Source organism: Hevea brasiliensis, chromosome 17, assembly GCF_030052815.1.
Source record: "Hevea brasiliensis isolate MT/VB/25A 57/8 chromosome 17, ASM3005281v1, whole genome shotgun sequence".
NCBI lineage: Eukaryota > Viridiplantae > Streptophyta > Magnoliopsida > Malpighiales > Euphorbiaceae > Hevea > Hevea brasiliensis.
The window spans coordinates 1,500,101-1,520,075 of record NC_079509.1 but is presented as its reverse complement, the minus strand read 5'-3'; the positions used below and the strand labels follow the sequence as shown (position 1 = coordinate 1,520,075).

The following is a 19,975-nucleotide window of genomic DNA, read 5'->3' as shown; positions in this document are numbered from 1 at the left end:
ATTTAAATATGTTTAATAACTTTTTATATTTCATAATTATAATGCATATAAATTTATTATTTTTAATATAATATGAAATGATTTGTCAATATATAATTGACTCAATTATTAAATTATAGATTTTTTAATTTAGGTTCTTAACCCGTTTTTATTGGGTGAAATAGATTTATTAATTCTTTAATTTTAAAAATAAATTCTAAAAGCTAAAAAAAAATTACTAGATTTTTTTCTAAAACAAGCACCAGATACATACAACCGTTTTCTATTTAATGGAATTGTTAAGTTTATTTTACGAAAAAATATTTTTTTAACGTTTAAGGTATTTAAAATATTGAGTGATAGAAAATATTTTCTAGTTAAAAAAGATTAAATTTTTTTCAAATTTTAATAATTTTACTAAAATATAAAAAATATTTTTATATATAAATAATATAAACACATATTATTAATTTAATATTATAATTAAATAATAAAAAATATTTTAATAAAAAATATTTTTTAAAAAATTAATTTTTATGAAAAATATTTTTAATATATAAATTACATAAAATATAAGTATAAATTGAGCTAAACTTTTCCAGTAAATTTAATAAAAAAATTTATCCTTTAGTTTAGGGGAATTGCATGTGCCCCACCAATTAAAGATAGAAATATTATTTCGATATATATTATATTTATATTTACTTATGCTTTATAATATAATACAAAACTCTTATTTAAATAAGCATTTGATAGTTTATAATTTTTAGGGATAAATTGAATAGATATTCTTTTATTTTGGGATTTTTGCACATTGATTTCCTGTAATTATTTCTTCTAATTTTTCAAGCTGATTTAATTTCAATAAATCAAGAACTTGATATTTCATCCAACGTTCATTGAAAGGATTCAACAAATTTAAATGACATATTGGAGATATGAACAGAAAGACCATGATCTTGGCACGTATACCTTCAAGCAAAACCCACATTATATGATAACAGAACAAAAACAAAATAAAAATAAAAATAATTTGAGAACAACAACCCAAATTATCTGTTTATAAAGTTAGGGAGGTAATTACATTACCAATAACAATAATTAATTACCTAAACCCCAGGTTCTATCCAACCACTTAAGGTAATAGTATTCATCATTTCGCAACATAGCATAGCAAGATTGAAACTTGCTCGAGAATGTGATACAAAACCCATTCTTCCTGATTTTGGATAGTTAAAAATATCATTTGTTCGTCAGTTCCCAGGCTCACGCATGCCATCATTTAGCTGGCATCAGAAGGCCTTAGTGAGAAAGATGATGGAACGGCAAAACTTGCACAAGTCTCTGATACAAAATCCATCCTTCCAAATTTTCGCAGTAGAAAGATCTTCTGGTCGTCAATTCCCACTTCCCAGGTTCATACATGTGACATCATTTATCAGAGATTTTCCGATTCAGTAGTAGTACCTCAACTGCTCCTTGTGGTATGCTACTGATAAGTACAGCCATTTTTGTCAATGAACTGTGCATCTCATTTCACTTCACTGATTGTACCCCAACTGTTCTTACACGGAAGCGATACTGAGGCTGTGACTCTTCATCATCTTCATCATCATCATCTTCACTCAAGTCATCCTCAACTCTATCCCAACGAGCATAATCCAAAGCAGAGTGGCCCTTTGGTTTTGGAATTGCTTGCCATCCTTTGGAAAGTTGGTCAGATGATTCCTTCTTCCTCTGTGCTTGAGCTATAACTTCAGCAGCAAGAGTCTTTCTAGGCTCAACTTTCCGCTGTGCTTGGGCAATAACTTCAGCAGCAATGGTCTTTCTAGGCTCAAATTTTTGCTCTTTGTATATTTCAGAAGACCCGTTGATGGTTGGAATTCTAGGCACAAGTTCAGTGTTAACAGTAGCTGCACAAGGTTCAGTTTGCTGATTAGTTCTTGCTATTGTTATAGCTGCATCTTCTCCGTCTTGCTGTTCTTCCTCAGGTCTAAATGGTTCTGCTTCATCTTTTTCTTCCTCTTCTTCCAACTCAGCTTCAGATTCAGGTATTGGAGCAAGTGACTTTCCTTGAGCAAAACAAAATAATTTCGTTAACTGACTGCGGGAGATCAATAATTATAACATTACAATATCAGCCATAGACCGTTAGTTATTAATTTAGCTTCAGCAACATTTTCCTAATTAAGAAACCTACGCATTGCTGGTAAACAGATTACCGGGACCCGTATATGATGATCCCCATCCAAGGTATTCATATTGATTCCATATTCTAAATTACACCTTTAACATATAATAATAATAATAATAATAATAATAATAATAATAATAATAATAATAATAATAATAATAATAAAACACTAGAATACAGGGACTAAAGTTTTAAAAATCTCAGCAAAAGAAGAATGGGATACCAATTGTGTCCTCAACCGAGCTTCAAGATTTCGATAAACTTCCGAAGAAGGGTTCAACTCCATAAGCCTGTTGACATCAAAGAGGGCGGAGTGATACTCCTTGAGGGTGACTAGTGTCTGCGCCCGCAGCATCAACGCTCCAGCGTGCTTGTGATCAAGCTCCAGCACCGACGTGCATTCATCAGCAGCCTATGATTTAAGTAACAGCTATGGTTAAATTGAAAGGTATATCAATTCCACCAGAAGAAAATGCAACAACATCGATATTACCAGAAACTATTTTATGTATAGAACAAAATTCTAATTGCCACCCAGACAATTATTTCGCACTAAAAGGTTAATTATTCACCAAAAAAAAAAGCATAGGAAGAAAAATTAGGAAAAAGATAGTACCTTTTTGAAATCGTGCAATTTCAAAAAACAGGCAGCTCTGTTACTATGCAAAGCGATCTTCTGGGGCTTGGTTTTGGCCATGGAAAGCGCGTCAGTGTAAAAGCCCAGCGCTTGCTCATACTTTCCGTCCCTGTACATCTGGTGAGCCGTGTCGATCTTGTTCGACGGCGCAGATGCCATGTGCAGAGAGGTATGAAAAGCAAATATCCGCCGTCGGAAACTGAGCTAAAAATCCAAAGCTATGAAAGACGATTTTGAAAAGAATGATCGAGACAGAGGAGAAAATAATCGGAGAGAGAAGAGACAGCAGAGCAATTAACTGGAGAAAGACCGCATATAACACGGATTTTCTTCACTCTACTGATTGCCGTTTGAAATCTGATTTCGAGTGTGGACCGAGGGAGCCAACTTCTTATAAGAGGCCCAGAGATCCCATTGATGATGCAACGGCCCAGTGCTTTTTTTTTTTTTAAATTTTATTAGCACCACGATTTTATAAATTAGCATTTTTCTTTTTGTGGGATTAAAGAATAAGACTGAAAGATAAGTGAATAATACGTTTTCGGTCATCAAATAAAATTAAGCTAGGCTTTATAAATTATATTTTTCTTATGTAAATTCAATACATCATAAAATAAATGAAATTCATTTAAATAAATTTTATATATTTATATTTTAAATTTATAATAGATTAAATTTAAATAAAATTTTTTTTATAAATTAACTTTAATTTAATGGCTACTGAATATCAATTAAAAAAAATATTGACCGTACATTTGAGGGGATAAAATATTTTGTAAATTATAGCTTTGAGTGATTTTTAAAAACTTTTATTTTTCAACCCATCAAATTGATGGGTTGATATGGTTTTTTATTTTTTAAAATTTTTAAATACTTAAAAAAAAAACTTTTCTTTTCTTAAAAACCTAAAAGCTTGTAAAAGTTTAAAATCTATGAAAACCTTATTTTAAAAAATTTTACTTTATTCTACTTCCTTCAAAATAGAGTGTTAGAGTAATTTTTTAAACTAATTAAAAGAATAAAAATATAATTTTATGTTAAAATATATCAATTTTCCAAATGAAAATTTAATTCTTGAAATTTTAAATAAAATTTGAAAAATAGTTTTAGATCATTTTATACTATTTTTCTTTAAGACAAAAGGCTTGATTTCTAATTGAAAAATAATGATTTTCCTATAATCAAAATTACATGGCAACTTTATACAATTAAAATTTAATAAATTATTTAACAAAATATTTATTTATAATAATAAAAATTAACTATATTATTATAAAATAAACGAATAACACATATTAAAATAATTTTAATAATAAATGAATTTTAAAATATTTTATAATGATTTATTTCTTTTAGTTATGAAAGTTATGAATAATTTTTTTAATTAAAAAATTATTTTCTATTTATTAAAAGTTGAACATATTAATTTCTCTTATATAATGAAAAATGGAAAACATACTTTCTACAAGTAAATAAACACTAAAATAATGATTTCCAACTATCATATTTAACTTTAACTTTTCAATTGTTTTGAGTTAGATTATTAGTTGATTGGAAATTGATTTTAATTAGTTCTTAAATTTTAACTAGTTGAACCCTAACACGTTTAGATACATGAGAGTATATGCATGTGACTTTATATTTTCATTTTGTTAGTGACATTAGAATTTTGATGTCCATTATTGCTAATAAATAATTAATTAATTATAGTCAGAATCCATCAAAATTTTGAGGCTTAAACTATTAAATGAATTTAATAAAAATAGAGAATTTAAAGCTCTCCCATCTTATTAATTCTTTCTGTCTTGATTTGCAGTACTAGTCAAGTACTAGATAATGTATTTCTTAATTTGTATGATATTGTTGATGAGAGAGTAAATTAATTAGCACATAAATAGCCAGAGCCGATCAATTATTCTCATAGCTTCCTGAGAAAGATCTTCATAAACCTTCATCTCATAAGCAATGCTCCCTGGGAGATGCCATTTTTGGCTCTTAATACTCTTCTGGCAAATTAGCTGAAACTTGAGGGCTGTAAGCACAGAATGGCCAGCCTTATCATAATCCCCTCTCTTCAAGTAAGAGAGCACTTTAGATAGATCTTTACCTGCTTGACAATACCCTCGGCTACAGGCTTCACAAGCAGACTTTAATTTTTTACCTGGGACTCCAAGAACAAGCTTAGACATATTGGCTGCCAAGTGTTTAGAGTGGTTGCTTAGACAAGTTGTGATGATTCTGGCAATCCCTATCTCATCACTATATGGGGCCCTTGGGTCTTATTTTAGGCACTCCATGCACAGTTCTGAGGCTTCAGTGACATTCTAGCTCGATTAATTCATCTTTGGCTGAAACAAAATTGTGGGTATCATGCAATAAGAAGGTAGGGATGAGAGCAAGAAGAAGAAGCAAGAAATTTGTAAGAGAAACCATGGTTTGGTTTGCTACAGCTCTTATGGTTTGGTTTGCTACAGCTCCTGCTATAACATGTATCTATGGTATTATATAATTTGAGATTATCGCGTTTATATGCATGTTTAACCCTACAAATCATGCTTTTGGCGTTTTCACAATGATGGGTTGGCCATAGGATTCGCTAATTCTTTGTACTTACTGGCAAGAAAGTCGTGGACAAATCATCCCTTAAAATGGATTAGCTATGGACTATGGTATGGTACAGGCTGGGTTTCTAAACCTTTGTTGTCATTAATCATAATGAATTGCAGTTAGCCAGTTACACTTACCTTTCTATATCCTTTACATGGAAAATTTTCATGTTCTGGCAAGTTGTAATTAATATTGGATTAGCACGGCAGTTTTAATTTTCTGGTTTCTTTTGTTTTGTTTTGATTCCATAGAGCATGTTCCATGGTGAGCAAACCATAAATAAAATCCATATCTGATATGAGATATATTGTGGATAGAATTTTGAGGCCACCACTTCTTAATTATTTGAAAGTGTTTCTGTAGTGGTCTTCTTCTAAGAGTGGAAATTTGTTTGGCAAATGTGATTTTACAAAAACTAGCCAGTGCAATTTCCAATACAAAAATCCCATCAGACTCCTATAGAGCATGCTCTTTATGGCCCTCAATGAATAGGGAAAGGAAAAGTTTAGCAAAGACCTCGCAATTGCAGCTAAATTGTTATTTCACTTGCCAAATTTCAGGTTCAAGTTAGGCAAATCAACAAGCTAACATGCCTTCCCTTCTTTCAAAAAAATTGCAAATTTATTATTTCTTTTTTTTTTAAAAAAAAAGGCTATCTACATAAGCCAAACAAACAGGTCAAGGTGCTGACGTTTGATGATGATGAATTCCAGCAAGATGGGAAAAAAAAAAAAAAGAAAAAAAAGAGGTCAACTATGGAATTGTGATGGTTATATCGGCACCAGCCGTTTGAATAAATTCACAGCATATTTAGGTCTCACCGTCGAGCCATTAAACCTGTGAAAAAGAGGGAAGTGTTAACATGCCCTCCCTTCTTTCAAAAAATATTGCAAATTTATTATTATTTTTTAAAAAAAAAAAGGCTGTCTACATAAGCCAAACAAACAGGTCAAGATACTGATGTTTGATGATGGTGAATTCCAGCAAGATGGGAAAAAAAAAAAAGAAAAAAAAAAAAAGAGGTCAACTATGGAATTGTGATAGTTATATCGGCACCAACCGTTTGAATAAATTCACAGCATATTTAGGTCTCACCGTCGAGCCATTAAACCTGTGAAAAAGAGGGAAGTGTTAACATGCCCTCCCTTCTTTCAAAAAATATTGCAAATTTATTATTATTTTTTTTTAAAAAAAAGGCTGTCTACATAAGCCAAACAAACAGGTCAAGATACTGATGTTTGATGATGGTGAATTCCAGCAAGATGGGAAAAAAAAAAAAGAAAAAAAAAAAAAAAGAGGTCAACTATGGAATTGTGATAGTTATATCGGCACCAACCGTTTGAATAAATTCACAGCATATTTAGGTCTCACCGTCGTGCCATTAAACCTGTGAAAATGAGGGAAGCGGTTGCTTTTATAGATTTGTCCCAGAAGGAACACAAGCACAAGAAAACTCGGCCAACTATCCGATAAATGGAACAAGTTAACTAGGTTTGACCAGCCGCAACGCACAACCAGGCAAGTAGCTGCCTGAGCTGGCACAACATTCGTACTAGGACCTACGTTGTACCTTTCGACCCATCTCAGGATTCTCTTCCCCATGCTATAAATAGCTATTATCTCCCTACTAAACTCCAAATGTTTCCACATGTTATAAAAGCAGTACGACAAGTTCTAAGGGATATGCCATAAACCTATTACAAAGATAAACAACATTCAAAGGAATGGGAAATAATTTCATTTAAAAAAAAATCTATTACAAAGATTCAAGCATATGCTTTGTGATCGAAAATTTGCCTTTTTTTTTTTTTTTGGGTACAAACGAGGGACTAAGCCTGAGGATTGGGCAAAGGAGATGGAGTTGTCAGAGTATGAATCCTTGAGGGTGCTTTTCCTTCCAAGGTGCAAAGAAAAAAATTTATTGGCTTCTGCTCACTGAGAAGGATCTGACAAAAAAAGTCGTTGACACCGAGGGCAGTAATGCAAGTAAACAGGCAGAATTTTGGTAACCTCTAAGCAATTTCAACACAACAAAGCTAAAAACTGAACTTTCTTTCAAATTTTGTTATCCTTTATTTTATTTTACAATGTCATTTTCTATAATTGTCTTTTCTCTTACTAAGTCTTTCTCTTTGTTATCTTTCTCCCTCTGAGGATGTCACCAATGGCTTTATAAAGAAAGCCTTATTCTTGAAAGAAGACCACAATAGAGGATGTAGCCCATTAATTCTTATCTCCTTACTTCTTTATTTGGCATACTTATTTCTTATTCAAGAAGAAATAGAGAAATCCAAACGCATAAATAACATTTCGATGTTATTGCCTATCCAAAGAAGAAAATTTTTTAGTGTAGAAGTTCTAAAGAGTTATACATTAGGGGACGAAAAATGGTTCAAGAATCGGGCTTTAAAACCTGGGAGTCTCGACTGGTAAAACATATTTGCATGGTCTTATCTGTTTTTCTTCTAAATGCTATTGAATAAATGGTTATTTTTTTTATTCTTCTTTGGTTCCTGAGAAAGTGAAATAAACTCTCGTTGCCTTTTTTTTTTCCGAAATTTTGCAAGTTACAGACTTCAGTTCAATGATGGGTTCTCTTTTCCTAAACTTTTCTAGGCAATATGTCTTTATTTTCTTTGAAATTTTCATTCTATTCTTCTCCAATGGGTTGAAGACTTGAAGTGTTAATGGGCTGCACTCTAAAACAGATGTGACTGTTCTTCCCTGCTAATATTTATTTCTCTGTTAACTCTGTTTTATTCCTTTTTCTTCAATGAAATTTGATCAGTATTTCAAGTTTTTTCTTTCTTTGCCTTGAATTATATGCAGAAGCTCTACAAAACAACTCTGTTACTTTCCTACCAGAGTTTCGGGGTTGTTTACGGGGATTTATGCACATCCCCTATGTATGTCTATAAAAGCACATTCTCTGGGAGTTTACAGCTCTACGAGGAGAACCAGGAGATTTTTGGGGTACTTTCTCTAGTTTTCTGGACTTTGACCATCATTCCTCTTTGCAAGTACATTATATTTGTCTTAGGGGCAGATGACAATGGCGAAGGTGCTTACATCTACATTTCCGATATATTTTTTAACCCTCTTATTAATTCAAAGATTAGTGCTCATTTTTGTTCAGAGCCAATCTTGAATCTCTGTACAGGCGGACCATTTGCATTGTATTCATTGCTCTGCCGACGCTCCAAAATGGGTTTCTTAGAGGGCTCTCACATGGGGCATGAGGGTTTTTCTTCTCATGATTCTTCTGCGCCTACCAAGGAGACAAGAACTAGCTTGCTTATAAAGGAATTCTTCGAGAAGCATCATTCTTCTCGTCTAGTGTTGCTGCTAGTTGTTCTGCTTGGGACTAGCATGGTTATCGGTGATGGAATTCTGACCCCAACAATGTCTGGTATGAGTTCTTAACATATCACTGAGGTATTTTCATTAGTGATAATTTTTATTTGCATTTGTGTGCTTTCTCTGCAATTTTCTACTCTTTAAGCGTTCGCCATTCTTGTTTCGCAGTTTTATCTGCAGTGTACGGAATTGAAACAAAGGTGCCAAATTTACATGAGAGTAAGTTATAGTATCATCCTCATCTGCTTGCTCCAAATCTGGAGTTGCCTTGCATGAAATCTTGGCAATTATTTTAAGAGTCTAAAATGTTTAGATTGGCGAGTTCACTTAAATTACGCATATATTATGAGCTCTATTTCCCTTCTTACATAAATTTGTTTGTTTGGGCTCTAACTTAAGACATCACTGTCCTCAAAATGGCTCCAGTACAATTGAGATAAAGCTCTATGGTCTTCTTGCATAATCTTTAACCTGTTTATATGTGCCAGATTATACTGTGGCAATTGCCTGTGTGGTCTTGGTGGGGCTTTTGCACTCCAGCACTGTGGAACACATAGAGTTGGGTTTCTGTTTGCTCCAATTTTGTTAGCTTGGCTACTGTGCCTTGGTGGAGTTGGCATTTATAACATATTCCATTGGAACCCTGGCGTGATCAATGCTCTATCTCCAAGCTATATTTATAAATTTTTCCAGAAAGCCGGAAAAAGTGGATGGAGTTCACTAGGAGGCATTGTTCTCTGTGTTACAGGTTAGTTGCAAGGAAAAATTACAACATTTAATCGTGTCAATTGAGCTTCTCTTATGGTAAAGGCTGATCTGCAGGAGCAGAAGCTATGTTTGCTGATCTTGGCCATTTCTCACAACTTTCTCTCAGGGTAATCTATTTTCCACTATTTTCTATGTTTTATTCTTGAATAATCTTTAAAGAAACATGAATATTGAAATCCATGCCTTCTTCAAATAGATTGCTTTTACAGTAATTGTGTATCCTTGCTTGGTTCTGGCTTATATGGGTGAAGCTGCCTACCTATCCATGCACAAAGAGGATCTTCAGAGAAGTTTTTACAAGGCTATCCCAGGTAAGCTTGAATATATTTCTATAGACTGGAAAATTGCAAGGCTGCTCTTACTTGTGCAAGAATTAGATGCCCCTCTTGAATTGGAGCATGTTTAGTAAGATAATTTTCAAATTTTCTTCCTTTTCCTCATCCTTCTATGCCCTTCAGAGGTAATATTTTGGCCAGTGTTTCTCATTGCAACCCTGGCAACTGTGGTGGGTAGCCAAGCAATAATCTCGGCAACTTTCTCCATCATTAGTCAGTCCAGGGCACTGGGTTGCTTCCCACGAGTAAAGATAGTGCACACATCAAATAATATACATGGGCAGATATACATACCAGAGGTGAACTGGATACTAATGCTGTTGTGTCTTGCTGTTGTTATTGGATTCAGAGACACTGCTATGATTGGCAATGCATACGGTTTGCATTACATCCCTCTCTCCTCTTCCTGTTTAATTTCGTGTATGAGCATATTATAATCAAGCCTTGTGATTTTGTTGTTTATGTACAGGTCTTGCTGTGGTTGTAGTTATGTTCGTCACAACCTTGTTGATGTTTTTGATCATTAGCACTGTGTGGAATCGAAATGTTTTCTGGGCTTTACTGTTTGTATTGGTGTTTGGATTTGTGGAATTGTCGTATTTCTCTGCATGCCTTGCCAAGGTACACAAAGGAGGATGGCTTCCCCTAGTGGTCTCTCTCCTAATCTTGTCTCTAATGTCAACGTGGCATTACGGAACTTCAAAAAAGCTTGCGTTTGAGATGGAGAACAAGGTTAGCTTGGACAGCCTGCTGACCCTAGGATCAAACCTGGGAATAACAAGAGTTCCAGGAATTTGCCTAGTTTACTCTGATGTTACCAATGGTGTGCCCCCAATGTTCGCTCATTTTGTCACAAACTTTCCCGCATTCCATCAGATTCTCATATTCGTGACCCTTCAGTCTTTGATGATCCCAAAAGTTCCAGTTGGTGAGCGTTTCCATTTTGTGAGGATAGGACCTCCAGAATTCCCTCTGTTCCGGTGCATTGTTAGGTAAAATTCAGCCCACACTCTATGCATTGGAATTTTTTTTTGTCTTTTCAGCTGAATTGCTGAGTACTGAAGTCTTATGTCATCGCTCTGGTCAGATACGGGTACAAGGATGTGAGGGACAGCCATGACTTGGAAACTCATCTGATTGAAAACATGTCAAGATTCCTGAAATGTCAAGTTCAAAGTCAAGAAATGGCAATAATAGAGGCAAATGAGAAGGGTACTACTGGTGCTGGGACAAGGAAAGTGAGGTTTAAAATAAATATAGAAGTAAGCGAGGAAGTAGAGGAACTGATGGAGGCAAAAGAAGCAGGTGTGGCTTACATGATTAGCAATACTAGTGTGAAAGCAAGTGAGGCATCATCTTTCCTGAAGAAGTTTGCCATTGACATTGTTTATGGGTTTCTTAGACGCAATAGCAGGTGCCCTGCAACTGCACTTGGGATTCCACCCGCTTCACTTATTGAAGTGGGCATGCTTTATCATGTATAATCCCACCTCACTTATCCAACTCTAAAATATTTAATTACATTATGTTTAAATCTAAATACTTAATTTAATAATTATTAAATGTGATTTAATTTTATATAAAATAAAAATTATGATAACAACATTCTTCATTAAAACATCCACAAATGAAGTTAGATCTAATGAGATTAATTGGTGACCATGGAAACTATCGGTACTATGGAATTTATTCAAATATGATGTTCAATGTTAACGTTCAACTGACAACTGCCAATCTCACGGTCCGTAGGCGTTGGGGCTTGATCTGTGCTTCCCCGCCATTAGATATTCAACCTCTATTTAAGGCCAATGAATGCCGGCCAATCAATCACCCCCAGCTTTTATTATAACTAGTTTTTTTTTTTTTAAATATATCTATAATTTAATATTATTTATAATAATAAATTAATAATTAAAAATATTTTTTATAAAAAATAAAAAATAATTTTGCTAAAATAAAAAATGTTAACGTTATTGTATTATTATTTTTAATTAAAATAATAATAATAATAATAATAAATTATGTAATTTAAAGTAAAATACTTTTTCAAATTGAGTTATAATGTTTTTTAAATTAAATTTTTTATAATTATTTTTCTATAAAATAAACGTTAAATTTTAATAAAGAAAGTTATTGAATTCAATAAAATTAATGTCAAAGTTTGAGATTAAAATAATAAAATTAAAAGGTTTAGTTAAAATTTAAAAAATTTATAAAATTTTTTATTTTTTTAGTCATTTAGCTATTAAATAATAATATAAATTTTATATAAATAGATAAAAATTTTTAATTTTGATATTATAATTTTTTTTATCATATTTTAATATAAAATTAAAATTTATTTTTTTAAAACAATTAATTATCACAAAAAGTTTAAATAGTTTTATGAATAGTATTTTTAAAAAGTTTTTAATATATTTATAAATTATAATATTTTATTGATGTAAAAATAAAATTAATTTGAAAATAGGACTAATTAATAAAAAAAATTATAATTACTCTTTTTATTTTATTTAGAATTTTAGTTGATTTTATTAAAATTATAAAATTAATGTTTGTATTTACCTAAATTAGTGAAAATTACATTGCAATTATAATAATTGCATTAAAGTTGTCAATAAAAATGAGTTTTTAATTTATTATATTGAATAATAATTTGAGAATATAAAATTATTTTTTTTATTCTGAATAAAAATGAAATAAATAAAATTTGTTTATATATAAAATAAATTTTAAGTTTGATTAAAACTCTATTTTTATCAATATAAATAATTAAAAAAGACAATAAATTCAGTTCATCTAGTTGAATTCGATTAAAAATTTAAGTTCTTGATTTTAATATGTAATTAATGTTAAATTTTTATTTAATTAAATATACATATAATATATTTATAAATAAATATATATATATATTAATTTTATTAAAATAAATTAAATAATTTTTAATGAATTAATAATATTTATAGGATTATAATTATAAAATTATTAAATTAAAAATTATTATATATTTTTTAATATAAGTATAATTATTATTAAAATAGTATTAAAATTTTAATTTATATTAATTATTGTAATATTGAAAAAAAGAAATTATTATATATTTAGTGACAAATAATTCATCATTATAAGTTATTAGTAACAATATAAAATATTATACAATTGGCATAGTAAAGGATTTAATGATAAATTATTTGTTGCTGAAAGTGATAATAATGTTCTATTTGTTAATATTATTAGGAATATATATTTTTGTCGCTAAATAGTATTAAGATGAATTTATGTGATCAGCATCTTTAATATGCATCGTTAGCGATAAATTATTTATTTGTAGTTATAAATATATTTTTTTATATTTTTATGAATAATAGATAGGTTAATAATATTTTTTACTTATTAATTTCTTATTTTAGTTAATTACTTCTTATAAAATTTTATATTTAATTAAAATTAAGTATAAATGGGACTAAAAATTTTAAATTTACATTAACTCTAAAATTAAAAATTTTAAATTTATATAAACTTTAACATTAATTTAAATAATAAAAATGTATTATAATTAATTTAAAAAATAAAAAATAATTTGAGTAAAGCTAATATTCCCCCTCATTCATACATTTATATACAATAATATAGATTAAATCCTTTTTCTATATTCAGTTTATTCGTTCAGTTTTCTTGAAGCTCACTCATTGCTTTTCATTTTCTTTCTTTCTTTATTATATATATATATAATAGTACGTATTAGTATTTAATAATTTTATTCAAGTTAGTAAAATATAAATTTATAAATGGTATTTTTTTTATTAATAATTAAATCAAAGTATGTAGATTTATTTTTTAAAATTTGTTCCATCAAATGAGTGTTAATTAAAATTAAGGAATTTGATTATAAAAAATTTCCACACCTAGCTAATTATTACAAGATGATGAACAACCTCATCCACAAAAATCAAGCCTAACTTTAAAGGTACGAACCAGCTAACGAAAGCAAATAATTGATGAGAGAAAAGCAACAAATTAATGCCAAAAATGGAACCAGCCTGTACTATGCATCAAAGTCGATCAGCTCATCATCATAAAAGTGAAACACCCATTATTTGTTGCTTTTGAATTTTGATCTTATTCATATGATATGGATTTTCAGCTTCTCAATTTAATGGATTTAATTTCAATTATATATGCTTGGAAAGGGGATGATAATAATTAAATATTTATGGACTTAATTTGAATTCGTAATATATATTTTTATGGTAATTTTATTAAAAATAAATAAATAAATAAACAAAACATACTAGTATTTTTCAGGTAGAAATGGATGTAGAAATATACCAAATGCGTAGTTGCCGACTATTAATTTCACTGATGAATTATTGAAGCTTCCATGTACGTGTGGTCTGTTGTCAGTGTCCAATGACACTCTCAACAAGACCAATAAATTGCAGTGGAAATTATTTAATTAATGGGCCAAATTGCATTTAAAGCGTGAGCGCAAATCAGCCCTCATTTATGCAATTTTTCAAAAAAAGGAAAAACCATTTCCACCGGAAAACAATAACAATGCATGCTTTTGTTGCCCACCATCCAATTCAACATATATATATAAAATCATCCATTTCTTTAATTTCGGTCTGAAGCTGATCAGAGGTAGAAAATGTATTATGTAACGCTGGTGGCTTATTACATATACTTCAATTCTTCCAAAGTTTTGTATGCTCTCTGTGTTCTAGTGTTGGGTTTGTTTTACATCTATGTAATCTCAGAAAATATGAGAGATACTCAGAAAGTGGCAACTTGGCTCTGCAACCAAGAGGTGATCATCAGCAACTTGGTGTATCTGCAATTTGAAGACTGTTCTTCTGGTAGTGCATCATCTTCTCCTCCTCCTCATCATCACTCATCAAATCACTCCTATTATAGGGTTTCACTCTTGTCTAGGGCTACTGGATGATTTTGTTTTTGCATTTAATAATTTCTTGTTTCTTCTAATTATTTTGCTACAAATGTAATAGCATTTAGAAACGGAGGTTTCTCGTACTCTCCCCTTCAACTTGCTCTCTCTACAAATTCAAAATCATGGCTGACCAATAATAAACTCATTTTTATTGACGAAGATTTTTTATCCATTACTCAATAAAAGTGTATAAGAAAATGGAAACCTTCAAATTTATGTGCGATAATTAAATAGAAAAGAATTGAAGAATTCTAAATCTGCTGTGCTTACTTCAACAGATCCTCAATAAAGAATTTTTCTCTAGTGTTTCAAACAACCGAAACGGCTGGTACCTCTTTATTCATCTACAACACTTCTAATGATGCTATTTTGCATACAACAAAACCTTGGCATCCATGTAGGGTGGTCACGGTCCAGTTTTGAACCGAAATTAATTCGGTCAAAATCGGACCAAAATCGATTAAAACCAGAATCAGTTTTGAATCGGATCGAAACCGCCCTTCTGTGATTTGGTTCATATCCATATTTTTCAAAAATCATAAATCGACGGTTTCAAATCAGATTAAGCTGATGGTTCTGAACTGGACCAAACCTACAATTTAAATACAAAAGAATTTAATAAATACCTCATCCCACTTCTAATTCATTTATATATATCATTAATTCTCTACACAATTATTCTCTGCACTCTCTTTAATTTCTCTCAAATTTTATAAATAATTATTTTTTATATTCCTTTTAATTCTAAGTAATCTCACAATTTCCCTATTTTATTATTTTATATGTTCATTGAAATTTTTAATACTATCTCAATTACTATGTTATTATTTTATATCATCAATAAAATTTATAATACCTACCCTCTATTTTTATTTTTTTTTTCTCTTTTATACTTTTTTCATTATCAATTATCATATAATTTAAAAAAAAGAGCAAGCAATATAACTAGAAATTTTGATTCTTCTAAATCCTAAGGTAATATATAGGCAAAATAAGTTCATGCACCTTTTTCTAATTTTTTTAAAAAAAATTAATTTCATCTATAATTTTTTAATAAGTTCAAGTAATTGCGTATTAAATTTTTCTTAAAAATAAGTTACTTTTATTTATTTTATTTTATTTTAATTGAAAGATTTCTAAGAAAAATTAAAATATTTTTATAAATATAACTTAAATTTTAAATTAATAAAATTTTCCTCTAATTTTTTTTATCTAAGTCACTCTTAAATCATCCCTAAACTGCTCTCAAATTATCTTAAGCCATCCTTTTTTGAACTGCTCTTTAAACCGTTTTAAATCAAGGCTCGAACTGGAACCGGCGGTTCAGGAACCGTCTTCCAAACCTTCTCATGGCGATTTGATTCAAGTTGATGATTTTATTTAACTTGAACTAGCGATTTAAAAATCGTAATCGGCGGTTCATAAACTATGGCCACCTCTACATCCATGTGCTAGTCTTCTATAATTACATACAAGATCACTCAACCATGATAAAAATGACGGAAAAGATGAAATTATTGCCAATGATCTCGTGGAGCATGGGCGTGGTAGCACTTAGCGTTTGATGGCCTGCGTCGACGACTGTGCTTGGACTTGCAGACGAACTGTAATAGCTAGTATCAGTTCCTCTGTGCATTAATTATCACCCAAAATGCTTCTGCTAATGTCATCAAATTTCCTGTCAGTCAAGTATATATCCAGGTATTGAAGTAACACTGCTCACTTCAATGTCCCCAGATACCATAGCCACTACACGTGACATTGTGTAACACCCTAGGCAAATCCCACATCGACAAAACACGGGAGATGGAGGTTTATAAGATGGAGGTTCCTAACCCCTATTGACGCGTTTTAAAACCGTGAGGGTTTCAGCCCAGAGCGGAAAATATCACTAGTGGGCCGGGCCATATCACGACCCAAAATTCTGAATCGTGACCGGCGCATAATTTAAGTATTCTTAAATCATGCAAGCCTTATCAGAGTATCTTAAATGAATATTTTGTCACTTACTAATCTCAAAAATAGACAAAATCCAAATAAACAAAATGCTGAATAAACATCATAATTATCCCATAGGTAAATCATGGAGTCTCTCTGATTTCAATAAAAACTCAAACTGCTCAATAAACTAAATTAATTATTAGCCCGAGAAAACATGAATTCGCATACCATGAGAACAAATCAAAGTTGTCCCTCTCCGTAAAATGGATGAATATTTGGATCACCGCGAGTTCTACCGATCCAAACAGATAATGCATGAGAAAACGTGGTTTGAGCTAGATGCTCAGTGAATGATAATTATAGCACACAACGGAATAGGAACAGGCAGACGCTTGATTAATTTCACAATAAATTTTCTATTCAATAAAATCATGCTCATGCTGTCAAAAATCATTAATAAAATAACTTCAATAAACATATATATAAAAGAAATTCATTCAATAAAAATTTTATGGTACGAAGGCACTGTGGTGATGATACCACATCACCAAAGGCGGATGGTAAGCGCGCTACCAGATATCAGATACATTCCTCCTCCTTCACAGATATCAATGCATATGATACTAATGCAAACCATAAACTGCAATGATGCATGACTCGACAATGCAACCTAATACCGTGATAGTTCACACGGCGGGGCCAGATAACAGAAACAGATACTGGGCACAGGTACCAATTCAAAACAGAAAATCAATTTGTACAAATCAATCAAAATCAATAAAAAATTTTAGATAGCAAATAATAACTGATAGTGCAATTTCAATAGTGTATTTCAATAGTTTCAGAGAGTCAATAAAATCAAATCAATATCAAATCAATTCAGTAAAATCAAATCAATCTCAAATCAATTCAATGAAATCAAATCAATCTCAAATCAATTCAGTAACACATCAGTAAATTTTATAGTCAAATATCAATCAATATAAATGCATTAAAGTGCATTCAGGAATCCTAATGGGTCTAATGCAGAGATAGTTGACAAAATCAATTATTTAATCAAAACGAAATAAAATTCAATAATAATATAAAACTCTAGAAAATCACATATAAAACCATTGTTAAAATATTGATTTAAAATTTCATTTAATAACAAACTTAATGCTAAGAAATTTTAAAAGGGATAAAAATTGTGTCATGTACTATAATTACCGCTCACCTAGAACCTTCAAGACAATAGTTATTTTCAATGAAAGAAAGACAATTTCAATTGGCTGATTGAATATTCGAATCTCCTACACACCCAAAATATTAAAGAGAAATATCAAATAATAACAAAATATAATAAACTTTTATATATATATATATATATATATATATAATAAACAGTGAATTCGGCAGCAATTTGAAGCGTCCCTTCTGCTTCACTGTTAAGCGTGTGCTTCACTGTTTATTATATATATATATATATATATATATATAAGTAAGGCACCGAAGTGAACAGGAACGTTTTCAATATATATATATGAACAGGGACGAGACGCAGGGACGGGGCGCTTCAATTGCTACCAAATATATATATATATATATATAATCTAAATTTAAAGATATTATCTCACAGTAATTATGATCAATTCAATTCAATACTAATGATCAAATAAAAAAAATAAATAAATTTCTAGGGTAGTTGTAACAAATCAATGAAAGAAAATAAAATTAAATTCACCCATTATTGAATAAAGAATGAGAATTTTTACCTTGAAAAATAGAATCGAATGTGATGAATAGAGAAGAAAAATTTAGGGATTCTTTGTTGAGAGTATTTGAAAGAAAAGGAGGTGACAAACAGGTTTTAAGAGCAAAATTTAGCAGAAGGGATTATTAGGGTATATATATATATATTTTAAGAGTTCTATTAGGTGTAGAATGTGATAAGAGTTATTATTGAACTGGGTTGTTTAGATTGTAGATATATATTTAATTTAAAAAATAATATATATATCTAAAATAAATAAACATGCTATTCCATAAAATATATATATTATATATATATTTTTTTTTATAAATATATTAAATTATTATTAATTAATTAAAATAAAATAATAATAAATATATATGAATTTTCACACATTGATGGGCGAAGAAGGTACAACTTGTCTTCTTCTAGGGTTGAGTCTGAATTTGGCCTCCCACTCATGACTTCCAAAGCCACGACTCGAATGGCAAAGACACCAGCCTTTTCTGCAAGGTCTCCACGCATAACTCTGGTGCAAGATACCCACTACATTAGTAATGATGAAGTCACAAGACAAGTTATTATATTTATTGCTTTTATTCATGAAATAGATAAACTGAAAAGAATCAAGTCAGAAAGAAACACAGTTTCTTTAATCAACATGATTTTGCATGTCCCTGCAACACGGGTGCTTATATGGGTCTTCGTATCATCATAAAGTTTGGCCAAACCAAAATCTGAGATTTTGGAGATGAGATGAGAATCAAGCACAATATTGCTGGCCTTCACATCTTTGTGTACAATTCGAAGACTTGACTCCTCGGGAAGATAAGCAAGATCTCTAGCTACTCCCAAGCATATCTCATAACAACGTGTTGGCCAGTCGAGGTTCAAACTTCTTTCTCCTGGAGCATGAAATCCATAAATCAACAATATAGATACATCAACTGCATCAATGATCCTAGCATTTCTCCTCTTCTAATTTTTGTAACATGGAAATGTTTTGGGGATGTGATTGCTTGCAAGAATTAAGGGGGTTTACACTTCTTTTTACTAAAACAAATTAATTTCAAGAGGAATAAAAATAGTTCTTGTTTGGCATTGAATTTGTACAGCACAAATTATTTTTTTAAATATAAAAAAAGTTTAGAAAAAATTATTTTGTTATTTTATTGTTCTTATAATTAAAATTTTATCAAATTTAATTTTAAATTATTTTTTAATATTCTCTATCTAGCATATTTAAAAAAGTAATTTTCTCAACAATAATTTTAACAGCAGTATTAAACAAGTCCTTAATCTTATAGATTTTTTTGTGGATTATAATTATAGGTAAAAAAATGTATATATTAAGAGCATGGAATAATTTTTTAGGCCCATGGCATTGGCATGAACAGTGTGTATATACTAACCGTGAACTTTCAAATTATATATATATATATATATATATATAGACTTTTGACAATTAATATAT

At 30.4% G+C, this 19,975-nt stretch overlaps 2 protein-coding genes and 1 pseudogene across 2 annotated transcripts; 1 reads left to right on the top strand and 2 right to left on the bottom strand.

Annotated features, from left to right (window-relative positions):
* Positions 1-952: 952 nt before the first annotated feature.
* Positions 953-3,204, bottom strand: LOC110638503 (uncharacterized). The gene is made up of 3 exons (XM_021789082.2): positions 2,790-3,204; positions 2,397-2,585; positions 953-2,046 (listed from the first exon to the last, which is right to left on the bottom strand). The coding sequence occupies exons 1-3, from the start codon at positions 2,967-2,969 to the stop codon at positions 1,516-1,518; spliced, it is 900 nt and encodes a 299-aa protein (XP_021644774.2). The 5' UTR covers positions 2,970-3,204; the 3' UTR covers positions 953-1,515.
* Positions 3,205-4,648: 1,444 nt separating this feature from the next.
* Positions 4,649-5,243, bottom strand: LOC110638455 (uncharacterized; annotated as a pseudogene).
* A 2,919-nt stretch (positions 5,244-8,162) lies between these two features.
* On the top strand, positions 8,163-11,424 carry LOC131175550 (probable potassium transporter 13). The gene is given in 10 exon segments (XM_058140158.1): positions 8,163-8,478; positions 8,578-8,826; positions 8,943-8,993; positions 9,263-9,298; positions 9,301-9,522; positions 9,597-9,649; positions 9,739-9,853; positions 10,001-10,255; positions 10,347-10,869; positions 10,965-11,424. Coding segments are annotated over 10 exon segments (2,139 nt in total). The 5' UTR covers positions 8,163-8,240; the 3' UTR covers positions 11,362-11,424.
* The last annotated feature ends 8,551 nt before the right edge of the window (positions 11,425-19,975 follow it).